Genomic DNA, 19,697 nt, shown 5'->3' with positions numbered 1-19,697 from the left:
CTCAATCAGGTAGACTTAAGAAATGATTTTGTCAGATATAAATGATTTTTTTCCCCAAGGAAGTCAGTCTGGTTAAATTGATTCTGTTATGAGATCCTCTGAGAGCCAAGAAATTGACAGAGAAGGTTGATATTCTTGGTATTAATAATAAAACAAACCAAAAAAATTGTGAATTATTCAGAAAAATAAAACTAAGCTAGCAATGTGATTTATAGGCTTAATGAACAGGAACTGGTTTTTGTTTCCACTTGCAGAAGGTTCAGAAGGAAAATAACTTCTGTTTGGGATCGAGCCTGGACATCTAGCATAGTTGGTTTAGTATTATGTTTTGGCTGTGCTGTTTTACCTACAGTTGTAGCATAATAAACATTTCATAGCATGATACCAACTTGACTCTTCTGAGGTGGAAAGTATTTTAAAGGGATCTGGCCATGCCCCTGTCCCGTGGACATTAGTTAGGGACAGGCTGGGGGATTTAAGAGGAAGGAAAGGGAGTGACAGTGTTTTGTAGAAGTATCTGTACCCTTATTCCACAGTTCTTATATGTGGACAGGAAGCTGTCTCACTGGTGAGAAAGTGAGGTATTAGAATGTTAAATTTCTGAAAACACTGGCCCAGGTAGTGGCAGGGTAGGGGCTGGAACCCAGGCTTGGAAATAGCACCTTTCCTACCAAAGCATCAGGGTCGTGACTTGGTCTTCTTCTGTCTGTCTGTCTGTCTGTCTGTTGGTCGGTCAGACTGCATGAAATACCTTAGTTCAGTTGACTGGTTTGGATTGTGAATGGGGCTTATGTTCTGAGGCCTGAGAGTTACAGGTAAGCATAATACCTGAAGAAACCTTTGAAATATTTTGTTTTGCCATGAATTGCAATGGAAGTTGATTTCCTGTTGAAAGCATGCTAAGAAAAAAAAAAAACAAAAAAACGGAACACCAAATTCTCAGACATTGGAAAACAGTATAGAGCATGAGGACCCATAAAACAGAAGAACCAGGTCACATGAGCCTTGCAACTGTCCCAAATTACTGCCTGGAGGCAGTTCTAGACTGCAGTGCAGGGAAGGAAGATGGGAACAGTTCAAAACCAAGTTTGGGGAGGCCCGTGACTTACGAGCAAAGTACCAGAAAAGCATAAATGACAGAGGCTGGGAGAGGTGTTGACAGAGATCTAGAGTGAGATGCCTTGAACTTTGGCAGATGACACATTTGCCCATACGTGGGTGGAAATTCTCTGAGACCTGGGAAAGAAGTACCTGAGAATGGTGTCTGGAATTTCCACAGCACTAAGAAAAAAAGCCTGTGCTACTAACAGCCCATGTGGGGAGACTCACAGCACACAGGCTGTTGGTGGGGATGCTCGGAATGGTCATGCCCTGGCAGTGCAGCTAGATTACACCAGCACGAAGGCTGCTGAGGACCCACAGTCAAACTTGGCTGCTTACCACCACAAAACCCAACATTCTTTACAAGAGTAAAAAAAAAAGAAAAAGAAAGAAAGGAAAAAGAAAGAAAAAAGTCAAAGCTTCCAATAATGTAAAATACAAAGACACAAGAAAATAAGGCACAAACCCAGGAGAAATCAATCAATGGAAACAAAAAATCCGAAATGACAGAGATGGTACAATTCATAAATAAGTACAAGTATTATGGATATTATAAGTAAACCTAAGAATGTACAAGTTTTAATAAAATGAAAGAAATAGGTATTAAAGACCAAAATGTTTTAAAAATGGAAAAAAAAATGCTGTGAACAATGGATCAGACACTGCAGAAGGAAAAAATCAATAGATTTGAAAATGTGGCAGTAGAAATAAAAACTGTGCAGAAGGAAATGTGAAAGAAAAACTCAGGATGGAGGAAATGAATGGTGCTTCAGTAAGCCAGTGGATATATTCAGCCATTTAAGTTGAGTCTTAGGAGAGAAGGGAAAAGATTAAAAATATTTTAAAAGACAATTAAAAATTATATAAATTTGATGAAAAACCTAAACTTCAAGAAGCTCAACAAACCTTAAATTGAAGAAACAAAGAAAACCACAATGAGGCACGTCACAGTCCAGTTGATTAAAACCACTGATCAGTAGAAAATCCTCAAAAATTGTCACACGAAAAGAGGTATGAAGGAACCAAGTAAGAGTGACAGCCAATTTTTCTTCAGCAAGCATACTGACCAGAAGACAATGGAACTGCCTCAGGAAACAAAATAATCCACTTAGAATGCTGTGCCTAGCAAAAATATATTTCCAACATGAAAACAAAAAAAGCTGAGATAATTCATCACCCACAGAATAAGAACATCAGAAGTCCCTCAAACAGAAGGAAAAGGATTCCAGATCACTTCAGGTCTGCACAAAAACACGTCGAGAAACAGATACTGTGCGAGTCCACTAATATGCTTCGCCTGACATGGGCACATTCATAGAAACAGCAGTAACAACAAAAGAGTGGTGGCTGTTGGAAGACGGAGGAAGGAATGGGGAGTTGTTTCTGATAGATATAGAGTTTCTGCTTTGTCGGATGGGACAATTCTAGATTTGGTTGTTTGGTGATATTCATGTACTTTACACCACTAATCTGTACCCTCTGAAATGATGATTGAAGCAGTGAACTTTATGTTAAATGTATTTTACTGTAGTTGTTTTAAAGTAAAAGAATGGAAAGTGAAATGTATTACTATCAAAAGAAATATGGGTGATTAGATCACAATAGGCTTTAGAACAGGGAATATTTCCAAATAAGGACTTTTCATTCGATCAAGTGATTGATTGATGAGAAGATGTAGCAATCCTATGTGATAATACTTCAAAGAACATGAAGTCAATTCTGAGACAATTGAAGAGAAGCACGTTCATAGCACAGTTAGAAATTTCAACACTTGAGCCTGGCACAGTAGCCCAACAGCTAAATTCCTCACCTTGCTCGTGCCAGGATCCCATTTAGGCACCAGTTCTAATCCAGGCAGCTCTGCTTTCCATCCAGCTCCCTGCTTGTGGCCTGGGAAAGCAGTTGAGGATGGCCCAAAGCCTTGGGACCCTGCACCCGCGTGGGAGACCCCGAACAGGCTCTGCACTTCTGGCTTTGGATTGGCTCAGCTCTGGCTGTTGCAGCCACTTGGGGAGCGAATCAATGGACGGAAAATCTTCTTCTCTGCCTCTCCTCCTCTCTGTATATCTGACTTTCCCCCCCAAAAAAGAAAAAAATCAACATTCCTCTCAGTAATTGCAAGTGTTCAGAAAATCAAAAAGGATACAGAAGGTTTGAATAACACTGGAACCAACTTGACCTAATGGACGTTTATAAAATGTTCCTCCTTCAAGAGCGAATATTTTTCTTCTCCTAGTTCATGACCAAAATAGACTATATTGTGGACCATAAGATTCATTAAAATTTAAAAGGAATGAAATTATGTGGAGTACATTCTTTGACCACAATGAAATGAAACAGAAGTCCACAGAGAGATACCAAGTGAGTTTCAGATATTTGGGAGTTAATTAAATAACTGAAGAGTAAAACAGGAAGTCAAAGAAAAATCAGAAAATACTGTGAATGAACATAACAATATACCTTATCAAAACTTATGTTGAAGATTTGTAGCATTAACTGCTTCCATCCGAAGAGAATAAAGCTCTAAAGCTGATCATCTAGGCTTCTGGCTGAAGAAACTACAAAATGAGAGCAAATTAAGCCCCACATAAGCAGATAGAAGAAAATGGTGAAGACAGCTTTGAAATCGGGAGACATTTTCAGAGAATGCTAGAAGTAGTCTCTCTCTTGGACTAATCCCTTCTGTTGTTACTACTGGAATTCGTAAACCTGAACACTAGCTGTCGGCTTTAGTAAATTCTAGAAACTTCCCAGTCATCATCCTGAAATGTTCATTCCTTCATTTTATCTAGCTTCGTTTGGAACAATTGTTTGGATATATATTAGGGTATCTCATTCTACCCTTTACATCTTCAAACCTTTATAAACCATATTATTTCATGTGTTTGAGTTTGCTAGGTTTTTTTTAGCCGTATTCATTTTTTAAAGTTTCAAGATATTACTTAGGATAGCCTTAGATTTTAGGAAAATTTTGCTTCTAGCTTTTGGGGGTTTTTTTGGTTTGTTTTTTAGTTAATTGATAATTACTTAAGAGTTCACTAGATATTTTCTCTCTCTTTTGTAGTAATTTTACTTTATTATGGATGTTGGTTACATAGTTGAGAAGGATATATAGCCATGTGGATCCCTGATTAAGGTGGGGAGGGCCGAGGCATGGTGGAAAGTGGGTGAGGCACTTAAGACTCGTTTCTTTTTATTGGAAAGGCAGATTTTACAGAGAGAAGGAAAGACAGAGAGACACATCTCTCCTCCCTGGTTCACTGCCCAAATGCGTGTAATGGCTGAGCCAATGAGCGGGAGGCATTTCTGGGTCTCCCATGCTGGCACAGGGTCTCAATGACTTGGCCCATCCTCCACTGCTTAGTCAAGCCACAAACAGGGAGCTGGATGAGAGTAGAACAGCTGAGACACAAACCGCCTATATGGGATGCCAGCAATTTTAGGTGGAGGATTAGCCCATTGAACCACAGTACTGGCCCAAGAGTTCGCTATATTTTCAATATTTTGTTTATTTGGTAAACATTTTTTAAGGTTTATTTTTATTGAAAAAGCATATTTTAAAAGTTAAAAGGAGAGAGAGAAGGAGAGACAGAGAAAGATCTTCCATCCTCTGGTTCACTCCTCAAATGGTCTCAATGGCAGGAGCTTAACCAATCCAAAGTCGGAATCCAGGATCCTCTTCTTTCAGATCTCCCACCTGGGTGCCATTCTCCACTGCCTTCCCAGGCCACAAACGGGGAGTTAGATGGGAAGTGGAATAGCCAGGACATGAACTGGCACCCAAATGGGGTGTTGGCGTTTGCAAGCCAGAGGAGTCGCCACTGAGTCATTGTGCCAGGCTCTGGTAAACAGATTTTTTGAAGATTTGCTTTTTTATTTGAAAAGCAGATTTACAGAGAGAGAGAACTTCTGTCTGCTGATTAACTTCTCCAAATGGTTACAGTAGCTGGAGATGGGCTGTTCTGAAGGCAGGAGCCAGGAACTTCTTCCAGGTCTTACCCATGGGTGCACGGGCCCAAGCATTTGCACCTTTCTCCGCTTTCTCTGACACTTGAACTGGTACCCATATGGGATGTTGGTGTCGCAGGCTTCACACGCTATGCCGCTGCATCATCTCTGTTTATTGATAAGCATATCAATATGTTTGTTTTACAACTCAAACCTGATCATTCCGGGTCCAGCATGGTAGCCTAGCAGCTAAAGTCCTCATCTTGAACGTGCCAGGATGGCCAGTTCTAATCCTGGCTACCCAACTTCCTGTCCAGCTCCCTGCTTGTGGCCTGGGAAAGCAGTCAAGGACAGCCCAAAGCCTTGAGTTCCTGCACCCACGTGGGAGACCTGGAAGAGGCTCTGGGTTCCTGGCTTTGGATCGGCTCAGCTCCAGCTGTTGTGACCACTTGGGGAGTGAATCATTGGATGGAAGATCTTCCTCTTTGTCTCTTCTCCTCTGTATATCCACCTTTCCAATAAAAATAAATTTAAAACAGACCTCATCATTCCAATGTCTATAGTCTGTTGATTATATTGTGCAGTTTTTGTTTCTTTATTTCTTGCTCACCTTGGTTTTTTTTTTTTTAATGTGTTTTATAATTTGAATACTGTGTGCTTACATTTCTTGGCACTTTGTACAAATTCTGAGAGTCCTTATTATGAATATATTACTAATAAGAGCATTCACATTTTTCCCCAAATACTTTGGATGCAACAACCATCCAGGGACTTCATAAGCTAAAATGTTTTGCTTGGGGCCATCACAACAGCTCTACTGGTTAATCCTCCACCTCCAAGCACAGCATCTCATATGGCCGTTGGTTTGTTTCCAACTGCTCCACTTCCCATCCAGTTCTGTGTTTGTGGCTTGGGAAAGCAGTGGAGGATGGCTCAAAGCGTTGGGACCCTGCTCGCGTAGTCTCCTACCTTCTGCCTTCGGATCAGCTCAGCTCAGCCATTGAGGCCATTTGGGGAGTGAACACAGGATGGGAAATCTTTCTGTGGCTCCTTTTTTTTGTATATCTGCCTTTCTAATAAAAATAAATCTTAAAAAAAATGACATCTCATAATAAAAATGCATTGGCTTAATGTTTTTCGGGTTGCACAGTCAGTTTAAACTATCTTTAAATCCATGTGACTACAGTCATTTGTGGGAGGCCTTTTCCTCTGTTGTGTTTTTCCTAAAACCAGTATATATTCTGTATTCGTTGTGGTCTCGATCTTATTTCCCTTTTGGAGATGTTGTTGTTACGTTTTTCCAACTTTATGCTGAACTTTCACTGGACTTCTGAAGAAACTGTTAACAGTACAAAAGTCACTTTCCACTTGAGTCATGATGTCAACAGAACTTAAACCTTGATGATTTTAAAAGCCTTAGTTATTTAAAAAAAAAAAAAAAGCAAGCTAGAACCAAGTCTAGTGTGCCTTATGGGTGGAGACAAAAGTTAGAGAGAGGAGGAAGGAAGCTTATATCCTGGAAGCAGATCACAGTCTTGTCTTTTTAATGCTCTTGCTGTATCAGCTTCAGGTTTCCAATCTTGCCAGTGTGATCAAGGAATTAGATGAAAACGGTTAAAATATCAATTAATATGGCAAGTTAAAAAAAAAAGGCAGCCCACCTGTCCCATATCTGCCCAATCTGTGACTTCTTCCCCGAAGTTCTTTCGGCTGTGTCTTCTGAGATTGATCTTCATGTTTCTATACATTTATTGCGTTTCTGTGTCTAAAGGCTTCCATTTTAAATACCGTATGTCGAGTCCATAGTATGAAAAGTGAAAAGTTAGTTATTTTTGTCCTATGCCCTCTCTGCCTGCTACAAAGCAGTGCTTACATACTCATTTGCACACACCTGCCCCTTCCAAGGCTGGCTGTCTGACCGTGGTTAAATAGATGGTTGTGCAACATTCCGTGTACCTGTTTCTTCACCATTGTGTTGTGTTCGTTTATTTTTCTTCTATGACATTTTTTCCTAGAGCCCATATTTGCCTTGTTTTAATTTTTCTTTTTTTTTTAAAGATTTATTTTTATTATTTTTTCATTGGAAAGGCGGATATACAGAGAGGAGATACAGAGAGGAAGATCTTCCATCCGATGATTCACTCCCCAAGTGAGCCGCAACGGGTCGATACTATGCCGATCCGAAGCCAGGAGCCTCTTCCGGGTCTCCCACGCGGGTGCAGGGTCCCAAAGCCTTGGGCCGTCCTCAACTGCCTTCCCAGGCCACAGGCAGGGAGCTGGAAGGGAAGCGGGGCTGCCGGGATTAGAACCGGCGCCCATATGGGATCCCGGGCGTGCAAGGCGAGGACTTAACCACTTGCGCCACCGCGCCGGGCCCTGTTTTAATTTTTCATACATATTTATATTCCATTTCAAAACTCTGGAACAGAATTAAAAACCTCGGCATTGTGACATGGCAGATTAAGCCATCACCTGCAACTCCCAGATCTCATGCGGGCACCAGTTTGAGTCCCAGCTCCTCCACTTCCTATCCACTCCCTGCTAAAGCGCCTGGGAAAGCAGCCGAAGATTATGCGAATCTTTGGTGCCATGTGGGAGAGACTAAGATGGAGCTCTTGGCTCTTCCTAGCTTTGGCCTGGCCCAGCTATACCCAGTGCAGCAATCTGGGGGATGGAGCAGTGGATGGAAGATCTGCATCTCCCTCACTCTTTATAATGCTACTTCTCACCAAATAGATGAATAAATATTTAAATAAATATCTAAACATAAAAAAACCCTCTGACACAGACATCACCTATTTTGTTGCCTTCATTTTATCCTTAGAAATCTATATCTGATTAAATCTTCTGGCTTTGAGGTGCTATAGGCTGCCCCCCAGCTGTCATTGTTGGCCTCTCTTGCAAGGAGTTTTCTTGATTCCTGTCTGGGAGATCGGATCTTCATTGTTCTTAATTAATTTGCATATTATAATGGAACATGTTATCTGTAACTAATTGAGAAAGAATGCACAGAAAGTAAAAACGCTGGGATATTACGTTGTAGACAGATTGATGGCATACCCAAAAACATCCCCATGCTGAGGCCTGGAATCCCTTTGCTGTTCCCTAACGTGACTTCACAGCTGTAAGGCCTGAGGAGGGAAGCGCTCCCGATGAGCTGGGTGGGCCCTGTTACAGACCCTGGCAGGAGGAAGGAAGAGAGGGCAGAGTGAGAGCGGGTGTCCTTACAGTAGGAGGATGAGGCCATCAACTGCAGAGTGAAGGCAGCTGCACCTTGAGGTCTGCGGGGTCTCCCCCACAGATTCCTCCAGTACCCATTGAGGGAGGGCGGGAACCTTCTGCCCGCCATCCAGCCTCCCAGCGCGCAGGAGTCAGACACAACAGGGTTTCTGGCTACGCAGTTCCGGTTTATTTGGGAAACTGAGTTTCTTAGAACAGCGAATTGCATCAGGCCAGGAATTCCAGGAGGGGAGAAATGGGATCCGATTGCCGTCAGCATGACATTGGAAGCCAGCTCCCATAGGCCAGGGGCAGGTGAGCGAAATGGCCCTGGCCCATCAGTCTTTATTTGAAACAACTTGACCCTCACCCTGATTCACACCCAGGGCTCTGTCCTTGGCCACCATCTTATTCACCACGTATAACCCAGTGACCTTCACTGTTAGTCACCACCTTGTTGACTTAGTGACCTCCTGGTCCCTGAGCCCCACAGAGGTCAGCCTCCTGAAATTCTGTGCATGCTACCGATGTTAAAACCTGTCGCACAGAAGGTGGGATTTTAGCAAATGTAAGATTATCCCCTCCCCTGAACATGGTTGATGATCTGGTTGAGTGGGATTGCAGGTGGGAGTCAGTCCTCTTCAGCAAGTTGAGGACTTTTTTTTTTTTTAAGATTTATTTATACAGAGAGGAGGAGAGATAGAAAGGAAGATCTTCCGTGTCGGTGCTGTGCCTATCCGAAGCTGGGAACCTGGAACCTCTTCCAGGTCTCCCACACGGGTGCAGGGTCCCAAAGGTTTGGGCCGTCCTCGACTGCTTTCCCAGGCCACAAGCAGGGAGCTGGATGGGAAGTGGAGCTGCTGGGATTAGAACCAGCACCCATATGGGATCCCGGGGTGTTCAAGGCGAGGACTTTGCTAGGCTACCACGCCGCCGGGCCCAAGCCGAGGACTTCTTGATTTGTGGCATACAACACTGACTGAAAGCTGACTGGATTTGGATTCCTGCTCTTGTGTGGGACTGCTTTTGCTCCCCCACTCTGGAACTCTTTTGCATCTTTCGTGTTCTGAAAGTCTGTAAATTGAATGTTTTTATTCAGTGTCCTAGTTATGCTCACTGAGCCCCTTCAGTCTAAAAACCATGTCCATAGGTTCAGGGATGTTCCCTTTATTTTTTGCAATTGCCCTCCTTGCAATTTCTGTTTCTTACAGGAATTCCTGTTAGGAACTGGACCACCTCCTAGATCGACACTTCTATTGCTGTTGTTTTCTAGTTTGAAGTTTTATTCTACTTTTTAGAAAATTTTTGCAATTTAATCTTCCCACTTGATGATTTACTTTCTGGTATTATTTTTAATAACTTTCCAAGAACTTGTTTTTACTTTCTCATCATCTAACAGTGCTGCCTTCAGCCAATACATCTGAGGTTTTTTTTTTTTTAAGCTTTTCTCTTAAGTTTGTTCTTCTATTAAATGGGGGCAGTAGTAGGATAACAATTTCAAAACATGACTGAGAGCCAGTGTTTCACAGAGTTCTCATTATGACTCTTATGATATTACTGTTCATAGACAGTAAAGTTTCTCAGTTTAAGAAAAACTTGGGGTGAGCACTTGTGGCTTTGTGGGATAACTCACGGCCTGTAGCTCTGGCATTCCATATGGGCACCAGTTCACGTCTCTGCTGCTCTAGTTTCAGCCCAGCTCCTGTTCAAGTGTCTGGGAAAGCAGCAAAGGAAGGCTCAGTCCGCTGATCCCCTGCACCCATATGAAAGACTCAGAAGAAGCTCCTGCCTTTTGGGATCAGCCGAACCCAATCCTGTACACTGTGATCATTTGGGGAGTGAACCAGCAGATGAAAGATCTCTCTCTACTAACTCTGTCTGTCATATAAATAAATAAATAAATATTTAAGGGGCCAGCATGTCCTAGCTGTTAATTTTGGATCCAACTCCCTACTTGTGGCTAGAAAAGCAGTGGAAGATGACCCACAAAGCCTTGGGGTCCCTCACTTACTTGGGAGATCCAGGATTGGCTCTTGGCTCCTGGCTTCAGACCAACTCAGTTCTGACCATTGTGGCCATATGAAACGTAAACCAGCAGACAAAGACTTTTCTCTCTATCTCTCCTCTGTGTAAATCTGCCTTTCCAGTAAAATAAATTTAAAAAGTAAATAAATACAGAAGCTTACTTGGGGCTTATGTCAAGCTCATCCTCCACCTTGTGGCATCCCATAAGGGCACCAGTTCGTGTCCTGGATGCTCCACTTCGGATTCAGCTCTCTGTTGGTGACCTGGGAAAATAGAGGAGGGTGGCCCAAGTCCTTGGGACCTTGCATGCCCATGGGGGCCCAGGAAGCAACTCTTGGTTCCTGGTTTCAGATAGGCTCAGCTGAGCTCTGGACGTTGCAGCAGTCTGGGGAGTGAGCTAGTAAATGCAAGACCTGCTCTCTCTCCATAAAATCTGCCTTTCTAATAAAAATAAGTAGATATGTATTTTTTTAAAAAACTTGATTTGACATGTTTTTATTAAGTATCTGACACACAGAGTGATGCAGAGTGACTGAGTGAGCAAACAAGAGCTTCCATCCACTGGTTCACTCCTTAAATAATAGCAATAGTTAGAGATGAAGCAAACCAAAGCTATGAACCAGAAAATCCCCCTGGGTCTCCCAAAACTGTGGCAGGACTTCAAGTACGTAAGCCATCCTCTGCTGCTTTCCCAGGCATATTAGCAGGGAGCTGGATCTGAAGTGAATCAGCCATGACTCAAATTGCCCTCCATTATGGGATGCCTGCATCACTAGCCATGATAATGTCATCTTACTAGGAAACTTGTGAGAGTCATAAATATATATATATATGTATATACATATATATTTAAATTAGTATATACATATATATATTTAAATTATTTTTGCTGAAAAGGTAGATTTACAGAGAAAAGGAAAGTCAGAGATAAAGATCTTCTATCCTCTGGTTCACTCCCCAAGTGGCCACAATGGCCAGAGCTGAGCTGATCTGAAGCAAGCTGGAAGGGAAGTAGAATAGCCAGGATATGAACTGGTGTCCATATAGGATCCTGGTGCATGCAAGGCAAGAACTTTAACCACTAGACTACTGTGCCAGATCCCTTGTAAAAACCTTTCATTGAATCCAACCAAGCTTAGCGTTTAGCAATCATCCCATTGTGATGTCTTTTCGTCACTTTCACGGATATTTGAGTGCTTGCCATGCTTGTCTGCCTGGTGAGCTGTCTGGAAATGACAGGGTTGGTTCATACCCAGTCCCTCCCTAAAGAACCCTGCCACATTCTAGAATATTTGGGTCATTTTTTAGGTTTTTCCATGATGTACAGAAAATGTTTTAATATTCTGGCTAAGAAGTTTGAGGACTTTCTCCCCCCCCCTTTATTTTTATTTTTAGTATTACTTACATTGTTAAGAGAGATGCATGCCCATGTGGGCCTTTGGTTAGGGTGAGCAGGGTTGGGTAATGCAAGAAGAGGGTGGGACACATGTTTCAGTCTCCCCCGCCCCCCCAGTGTCTGCAAAGGAAGTGGGACATAGGGCTGCTCTTTGCGGTCAAACCACATCAGAACCTTGGGATGGGGGATGAGAGGACACTTCCTTATTTAAATAAATTCCAAGTTAGCATATTAGTGTTAAGCAACGGAATGGGCTACACACCATTTTTCAAAGCCTGGGATTAACTAGCGATGTTTACTTGGGGAGCATTAGTTATTTTCGGCATCTTTTTCTCTGAACCCTTGGGCTGGTACTAGTCCGTCTCTAAACCCCCTCTTCTTTGCACATGTTTAACTCTAGGGGCCCATGGTATGCCGTGTTAGATCAGGACAAGTTTAGGCAGTCTCAGTTAGGCAGATCTATAGCAAAGGCAGGGGGATGCCATTGCCAACCAGCCACTGAAAGTTTTCTTCCAAGAGTTCCTGTGATGACCTACCACTTCTATTTTCCTGTCTGCAAGCTCTGAAGGGATTAGTAATTACTGCTAAGATGAATAAATATCTCCACGTTATCCCACCAAAAGAAAGAGTACTAGTACCCTAAGAAATTTATGAAAAATACAACTTAATGCCCAGGCACCTGTCTTTGTTTTTTGGGTTTTTTGTTTGTTTGTTTTTGGTAAACAGAACACCTGACTGAAATTACCAGGGAGCAGGTGTTTAGCCTGTCAGTTAAGACACCATGTCCCAGATCAGAGTGCCTGGGTTTGATTCTTGGCTCTGGCTTCTGACTCTAGTTTTATGCAAATGCACACCCTGGAAGGCAGGAATGGAGGTTCAAATAGCTGGATTCCTGACACCCATCTGGTAGACCTGGCCTTGATCTCCAGGCCAGTTCTAGCTACTGTGGGCAGTTGAGAAATGAACCAATAGATGGCAATTCACTTTCTCTGTCTGGCTCTCAAATAAATGAGTTACATATATGTGTGATATAAGTATTAATAGCCTCTACTCCTGCAGAGGGGGAAGCTGTGTCCTTGGTAGCTAAGGTCTGGGTCAGCCGCCCAGTCTCCAGGTGGGGCCGGAGTGCTGGTTAGGCCTCCATCTGTCCGAGTCTAAGACACGTTCTCACTCTGTGCTGTCCGGTTTCTCTCATCTATATTTTGTAATCACTGTTAGTCTTTCTGTTATACCTAACTGTGTTTTACTTTTCTGCTTGGCTTGTAAAAAGCAATGAAACTAATGACAAAAAGGTGCTTTGTTAGAACGCACAGTGCAAGCGGATGTTCTCGGGGACCCTACGCTAGGGTGCTGGGCGCTGTTCCTCTGACGCAGGGTTGGGGAATGTGGGACCTGTGTGCTGTGTCAAGGCCCACAGAGTGACACGGCGTGGCCCTGTCCAACCACCTGCAGGTGGGACTCAAAAGTGAATATATAGATTATTTGTTGAAACACTTTTGGTAGGTAAGACCTTTCTGTGCAGCACATGGTTGGGAGGAAATATCCACATTTTACACTTAATTATTTTGATTCTTTGTGGGGAGGGTGAGCACCAAGATGCACCTTAACCGATAAGGTTTTGTAGGTGGTGGTGTGGTGTTGGATTGGTGGAGGTGTGGTGTTGCTGGTGGTGGTGGTGGAGGTGGTGTTTTCTCCTTTAATCTTACACTCAAAAGGGAATATCTTACCAATGGCATGACATTGGTAAGAAGAAATCCTGAGCATTTTCATTGTCCCTCAAAATCAAGATCCTGCAGCTGGTGTGTTCCCCAGAGCCTCAGGTGCCTCCAGCTTCTGCAGAGCACCCAGCACCAGGCTTGGCTGTTCTACACAAACTCCAGCAGCAGATCCCTGAGCCCAACCCACATCGCACACTTCTTCAGGATCTCTTATCACATCCGTCCCGTCCCCCAGCGCCTGCTGGATAGGCTGCCCACTGCAGGCAGTGCACTGACAAAGTCAGGGATCGGAGACCTGATTACACGCCAAGGGGAAAGGCAGGAAGTGTAACAGACAGTGTAAGCAACTGGAAGAAAACCTAGCCCGTCAGCAGCAAGGATCCCGTCCGTCCGTGTTCCCAGTCTTGCTCAGCAGGCTGTTGTGTTCTGCCTTGTGAGACAAGACTGCTCCCATTCAAACACCTGGTTATGGTGTTTTATCAGTTGTTATTCAAAGAGAATTCTGTGCTCTTTTTCTTCTTTGATGCCGCTGAGCTTTCCTGTTTACTTACCTAGTATATCAGTTATTTACCTACTGCTACATGACAAACCACCCTGAGAGGTGGTGGCCTAACGTGCCACCCTTTTGGCTCCCAATTCTGTGGCTCAGCCTGGCTGATCTTTGGGTCTGAGTTTGGCTGATCTGCGCTGGCTCCCTTGTGTATCTGCAGTTGGCTAGGGGGTTGACCAGAAGCTAGACAATCTACAGCGTCTCATTCCCAGTCTGACAACTGGCAGGCCACTGGCCAGACAGAGGACACTTGGGCCATGTGTGTCCCTTCAGCCAGCAGGCTCACTTTTGCTTCTTCATGTAGTACGTGGTTGAATGGGTCCCCAGATCTCTAAACAAGAGGAAGGTCAAGGTGCAGAAATTGCACAGCATCATCTCTGCCTCATTCCACTGGGCAAGGCAAGTCACTCGCCTGGCCCGGGTGCAGGGTGGGAAGGACTAGATTCCTACGCTGGATGGAAAGAGCTGCAGCATTGCATGGCAAAGAGTGCAGATGCAGTGAGGGAACAAGGCGACAGCCACTTTATCATCAGTCACGCACTGCACATTCCTCCCATGAACACGCCTTAAAATTCCTGACAACTCTTCAGGGATTACAGTGTGGGTTTTTTTTATTATTAGGCAATTATATAGTCTAACTGGAGGGCTGGCTTAGCTTATTGTGTTTGTTTCCTGTGCATTAGCCTTTAACATGTGGCTTTCTGAATTTTGCATAGAAAAGGCTCTGTGATTTAGTATTAACCATGTGACCTGTGCCTGTTGCCCAAGACAGGCATTCGAGTGTCACCTGTGGAACACACACACACAGTCGGCCCATTCGAGTTCCTTGATCAGTTGCCTCAGTGTGTTTGATGCCCATAGCAGCAGCTCAAGTGTGTTGAGGACCATCTTGCCTGTGTTGCTGTATCGTTAAAAGTGCCCACAGACTGAGCTGTGCATGGCAGTGCCATCTTATGGGTAGAGAAACTGATACTTACCAGTTTATAGATGTGCTTAAGGCCACTGAGGCTTCTCTGCCAAGTTCACAGAAGGCTACATTGAGACTGCAGTCCTGTCCAGGTTCTCGTGGGTCTGAGACCCTGAGGGTTGTTTAAGAACTCCACTTTGACCCACACCGAGGCACAGCTCTCTCTCCTGGGTTTGTCATTGCTGCGGAGGCTAGAGCTGAAGAGTGGAATTTTGGGGTCCTCCTGGGTGGGGGTAGGGGTGCTCCACATGTTTTTGGCTACTGAGCTTTCAGTTCCAGTGTTGTAAGCTTAAACACACTATTAGACTTCTCAAGAATTCCCTTAGATTGGGGGCAAATTAATGTTTGTTAGTGTTATACTAAACTCTTCTCCCAAAGTGAATGCTGTTTATTACTGTACACTCTCTGGACGTCCAGGTTGACTGCAGTGGTCCTGCCGTGTCCCCACCTTCGGCTGAACCCTCAGCCCCGACCTCTTCCACCAAACAGGGGCAATTGGCCCTTCCTCCTCCCCTCTTGCCCCAGCGGCCCCCTTGCCCTCCTTCTCCTGTGTCAGACTTGACAGCTCTCTGGAACTTTCATGTCTTCCTTCCTGCTGAGACTATAAGGAATCTTTCTCACATAGACTTAACTCTGTCTATGGCTGTTTTCTCATAGATCATGACTTTTTAAAGTTCTGTCTTTTTTAGCTTTTGGTTTAAAACAGGAAAAAAGAGCCTCATCAGTTATACTGAAGGGCATTTGGAAAATTTTAAGATGTATTTATTGAATTGAAAGAGCTACAAAGAAAGAGGGAAAAACAGAGAGAGAGATCTTTCATGTACTGGTTTACTTTCACAGATGGCTGCAATAGCCAGCCCTGGCCAGGAGCTTTGTCTGTGTCTCCCATGTGTGTGCAGGGACCCAAATACTTGAGCCGTCCTCTGATGCTTTGTCCAGGCCATAAGCACGGAGCTGGATGGGAAGTGGAGCAACTGAGACCCAAACCAGTACATGCATGGGATGTCGACTTTACAGGTAGCAGCTTGAACCTGCTGCACCAGTGTCGGGACCCTGAAATGGCCAATTAATATAAAGTATCCAAGTGATCAACCCAATTGGTTATGTTTTAGGGTTACACCAAGTATGTTCATTTCTCTCATGGATTATTCTGAAGCTCACAGTTTCAGTGGATTTCCATTTGTGGAAAGGGTTATCAAACCCCCTCTGTTGCAACAGGTGAAGAATTCTGTGGCAGATGTGATCATAGAAAGGATGGCTGTGGCATAGCAGGCTAAGTCACCAGTTGGGTTCCCACATCCCATGTCAGAGAACTGATTTGAATACCAGCTGTTGTACTTTTGGTCTCTCTCCCTGCTAATGCATATGGGGAGCAGTAGGTGGGCGCCCAGTACTTGAATTTCTGCTACCCTCATAGGAGACCTGGCTGGAGCTCCTTGCTCTGCACTGTGGATCAGCTTAGCATCCGGACCACGAATAGAAGACCTCTCTGTCTCTCTCTCTCTGTCACTTTGTCTCTGATATAAGTGCGTTTTTATGCATAATCCTAAGAAGGAATGTTGTATTGTCAAATTTGCCAATATGTATAAAACAGAGAATAATGTAACAAATTCCCATGCAGCAGTATTAATTACTAACTACCCACAGATGCCTCAAATAATGTAACATCCCCATGTGACAGTGTCCACACTGCCCACAGATACCCCAAACAATGGAACATCCCCGTGCGACAGTGTCCACACTGCCCACAGATACCCCAAATAATGTAACATTCCCATGTGACAGTGTCCACACTGCCCACAGATACCCCAAACAATGTAACATCCCCATGCGACAGTGTCCACACTGCCCACAGATACCCCAAATAATGTAACATCCCCATGTGACAGTGTCCACACTGTCCACAGATACCCAATGTCATTTTAAAGTCAGTCCCTGACTGTCATTCCTGAGACGCATCCTTGAAAACCTTCAGCAGGGAAACCCGTGTTCCCCTCTGAGTTGTGTCCTCCGTCCCTACACTGGAAGGAGCCACTGGCCTCTCCACAGCCCTCAGTCTGCTTCTCTCTTCCAGGGCCCAGTCATATACGCACAGTTAGACCACTCGGGCGGACGTCACAGTGACAAGATCAACAAGTCGGAGTCCGTGGTCTATGCAGACATCCGGAAAAACTAAGAGAAAACCGCCCAGAACGCATGCCGAGCAAGAAACGAACCCGTCCAGGACTCTGGTTAATCACGTGTGGCCTTGGGGACCCAGGCAAGGACAAGCACATGTGTGCTCCTAGAGGGAGAAAAAGATGTGTATAAAGACTCTGTATAAATATGCTATTTAATCTTCCCGACATGAGGAGCCAGTGGTGTCGCGTGCAAAGGTGTTGTGACTATGTGCATGTAAATTGTCTTGCTGTTGTACTTCCTGTCAGGGTCACTTATGCTCGGGAAATCTCATAACGGTTTCTACCATTTCATTAGGTTACCGCCATGTAGTTAGGGTTTTGCCTTCCTGGGGACAGGAGCAGGTCTTTCAGCACGCGCAGTCGACGTGGCCTTTCCACCTAAGGCTTAACCAGGCTTAGCTTTGCCACAGGTCAAGAGTGGGGCTGTGGCTCTGGAAGTACATCCGGGGTGGCTCCAGCCCAGTGTCAGCAGCCACCTGCTGGGGCACAGCTGTTACAGAAAACGTCCACTCTCCACACCGCTTGAAGACACTCCGAGAAGGTTTTATTGATGTTTTTCTCTCTAAAATACAAAGTGGTTTTTTTCAGCCTTCCGTATCATGTAGACAGCCTTCCGTGTCCCACCCTTCGTGTGATCCGCTCGTGGACTCCTTACAGCAGAGCGAGCAGAGGGCGAACGCTGCAGGTTACTCCTGGGTCTGTTCCCCAGAAAATCCAGGCTTGGCGTGAGGAGGGCCGGCCCCCTGGGGAGAGTGGCAGGTGGCTCCGGTGTTCTCCTGAGGTCCTTCCTGCTTAAAGGGAGAGCCCATGGTGTGAAGGCTGGTGGCTTCTTCCCTTGTGAGTAGGTGGAAGTAGCTCAGCCTGCCCCTCTGCTGTCCCGTGGCTCACGGGGGTTCACCCTCCATAAAGCTCAGCCCCGCGCCCAGCAGGAGGCAGACTGCAGGCTCTTACCAAAACCACCTTGTGCCCCAGAGACCCTGTAGGCAAGGGGCTAACACCAAGCTCACCCACCCACCCCAGGTGCGCGCTCACACTGCCGCTTTGGGAATCTGCTGTTCCCGATTTGCCTTTTTGTTATCCCCTCACTTCTCCTCGCTGACGTGTATTTGATGAACAACAAGGAGGAGTGTGGAGTTTGGGACCCCCACTCACGGTTCTCCTCTGACCCACCCCCACCTCAAATTGATGCATTTGGATATTTCACAGAGAACAGAGGGCATGGGGACAAGCAGGACACGCTGACTTATCCTGGCATGCTCCTGCTGTGTGGGGCGTGGTGCTTTAAGAGAACTGGCTTTTTTCCTTGAGAGTTGTCCTGTGGCACCAGCTAGGTGAACAGCCTGTGCAGATGCAGAGCCGGCGTGGGGCAGGTACAGGGGGAGTGTGTCCTGCTTCCTTTGCCCCATCAGGCCCCATCAGCTGCCTCCTTTCCCGCCTGTCGCCTACCTGTGTGGGGGGGTGCGGGGGGGATGCGCATGGGCATCGTCCACATTCTCCAGCCTGATGCCAGGGCCCGCACCCTCCACAGGCGCGTGGCTGGCCTCGGCTGTGTTCACGTGGACAGGTGGCACAGTACTCTGAGGCCAAGGGGGACATGTCCTTACGGCCATTCCTCACTGAGAAAGGGGCCGTCTGCCGTCCCTTCTTCCTCATCCTCTCCAATAGCAAGAGCTCTGGCTGCTCCAGGGTCCCATGTTTGTGAAGCTAGTGCTGTGGGGGTTACCCACTGGAGTCCACCTTCCCTCGCCCACCCATACATGCCTGACTTGGCAACATCCTGGCCCAACCACACACCTTGCACTCAGGTATTCCAGCCGAAATTCTGCCCCGGACCCTCCCCTGCCAGGAAGGCCGCCAGCTCCTAGGGTTGATCTGCAGGACAGGCCAGCAGACATCCCAGCCAGGGCCCCAACTCCCCCAGCCGTGACCTTACCTCCTCACACCACCACCTTTGTGGGCTGCAGCCCTTTGTCCCAGACCTGGCGCAGAGTGTCCAGCCTGTGTTTTGTATGTCTTCGCTGGTGGGATGAAACCTCTGAAAGGGATCAGGGGGAGGCCAACATCCCCAACTCTTGTTTTTCAATGAAAATGTAGGGAAAAAACATCAAAGGTCACTGTCGTTTGTTCTTTCTTATTCAATTGTACCTTTGTGAATATTTTAATACATCTTTCCAATGTCTGAATTGTGTTCTGTGATTATTTTGAATCAGATTGAAGCATCTCAGCATGCCAGCCACCTTGTCTGTGTATACCTCACACATGATGTCCATGAGCATGTTTCTGGGCCTTTGCACCTGCCTGCTGTCCCTGCCCCCACCTCGCCCCTACCAAGGCTGGAGACACGTCACATCTTCTGCAGACAGACAGTGTGGTCTGCTGGCTCCCTTGGAGTCTACGTCAGTGCCACCTTCTCAGATCTCTGGCAATGTGTAGAAGTTACCCCTCATCCCCACACCCAGCTCTCCCCCATGAGACGGCTGCGTTTGATGATGTCCTTCTGGCTGGTGGGGACCTGAGTCCCAAGGCAGCACCAAGTAACCCATGGCCCCACAGAGTCTGTGCTTGCACCTCTCTCCTTACTAAAGCCGCAGAC

At 45.5% G+C, this 19,697-nt stretch overlaps 1 protein-coding gene across 1 annotated transcript in view; it reads left to right on the top strand.

Moving 5' to 3' along the window:
* The window catches only part of MPZL1 (myelin protein zero like 1), a 69,270-nt gene extending 49,988 nt beyond the window's left edge, over positions 1-19,282 (top strand). The window contains exon 6 of the mRNA XM_040987560.1: positions 16,999-19,282. Within this exon, the coding sequence (XP_040843494.1) occupies positions 16,999-17,100 (102 nt within the window). The 3' untranslated portion in view covers positions 17,101-19,282. The remainder of the gene's footprint in view (positions 1-16,998) is intronic.
* The last annotated feature ends 415 nt before the right edge of the window (positions 19,283-19,697 follow it).

Source organism: Ochotona curzoniae, unplaced genomic scaffold (assembly GCF_017591425.1).
Source record: "Ochotona curzoniae isolate NIBS_2020 unplaced genomic scaffold, NIBS_Ocur_1.0 contig_4754, whole genome shotgun sequence".
Classification (NCBI taxonomy): domain Eukaryota; kingdom Metazoa; phylum Chordata; class Mammalia; order Lagomorpha; family Ochotonidae; genus Ochotona; species Ochotona curzoniae.
Note: the sequence above shows the minus strand (reverse complement) of the source record. Positions and strands in the feature narration are given on the sequence as shown.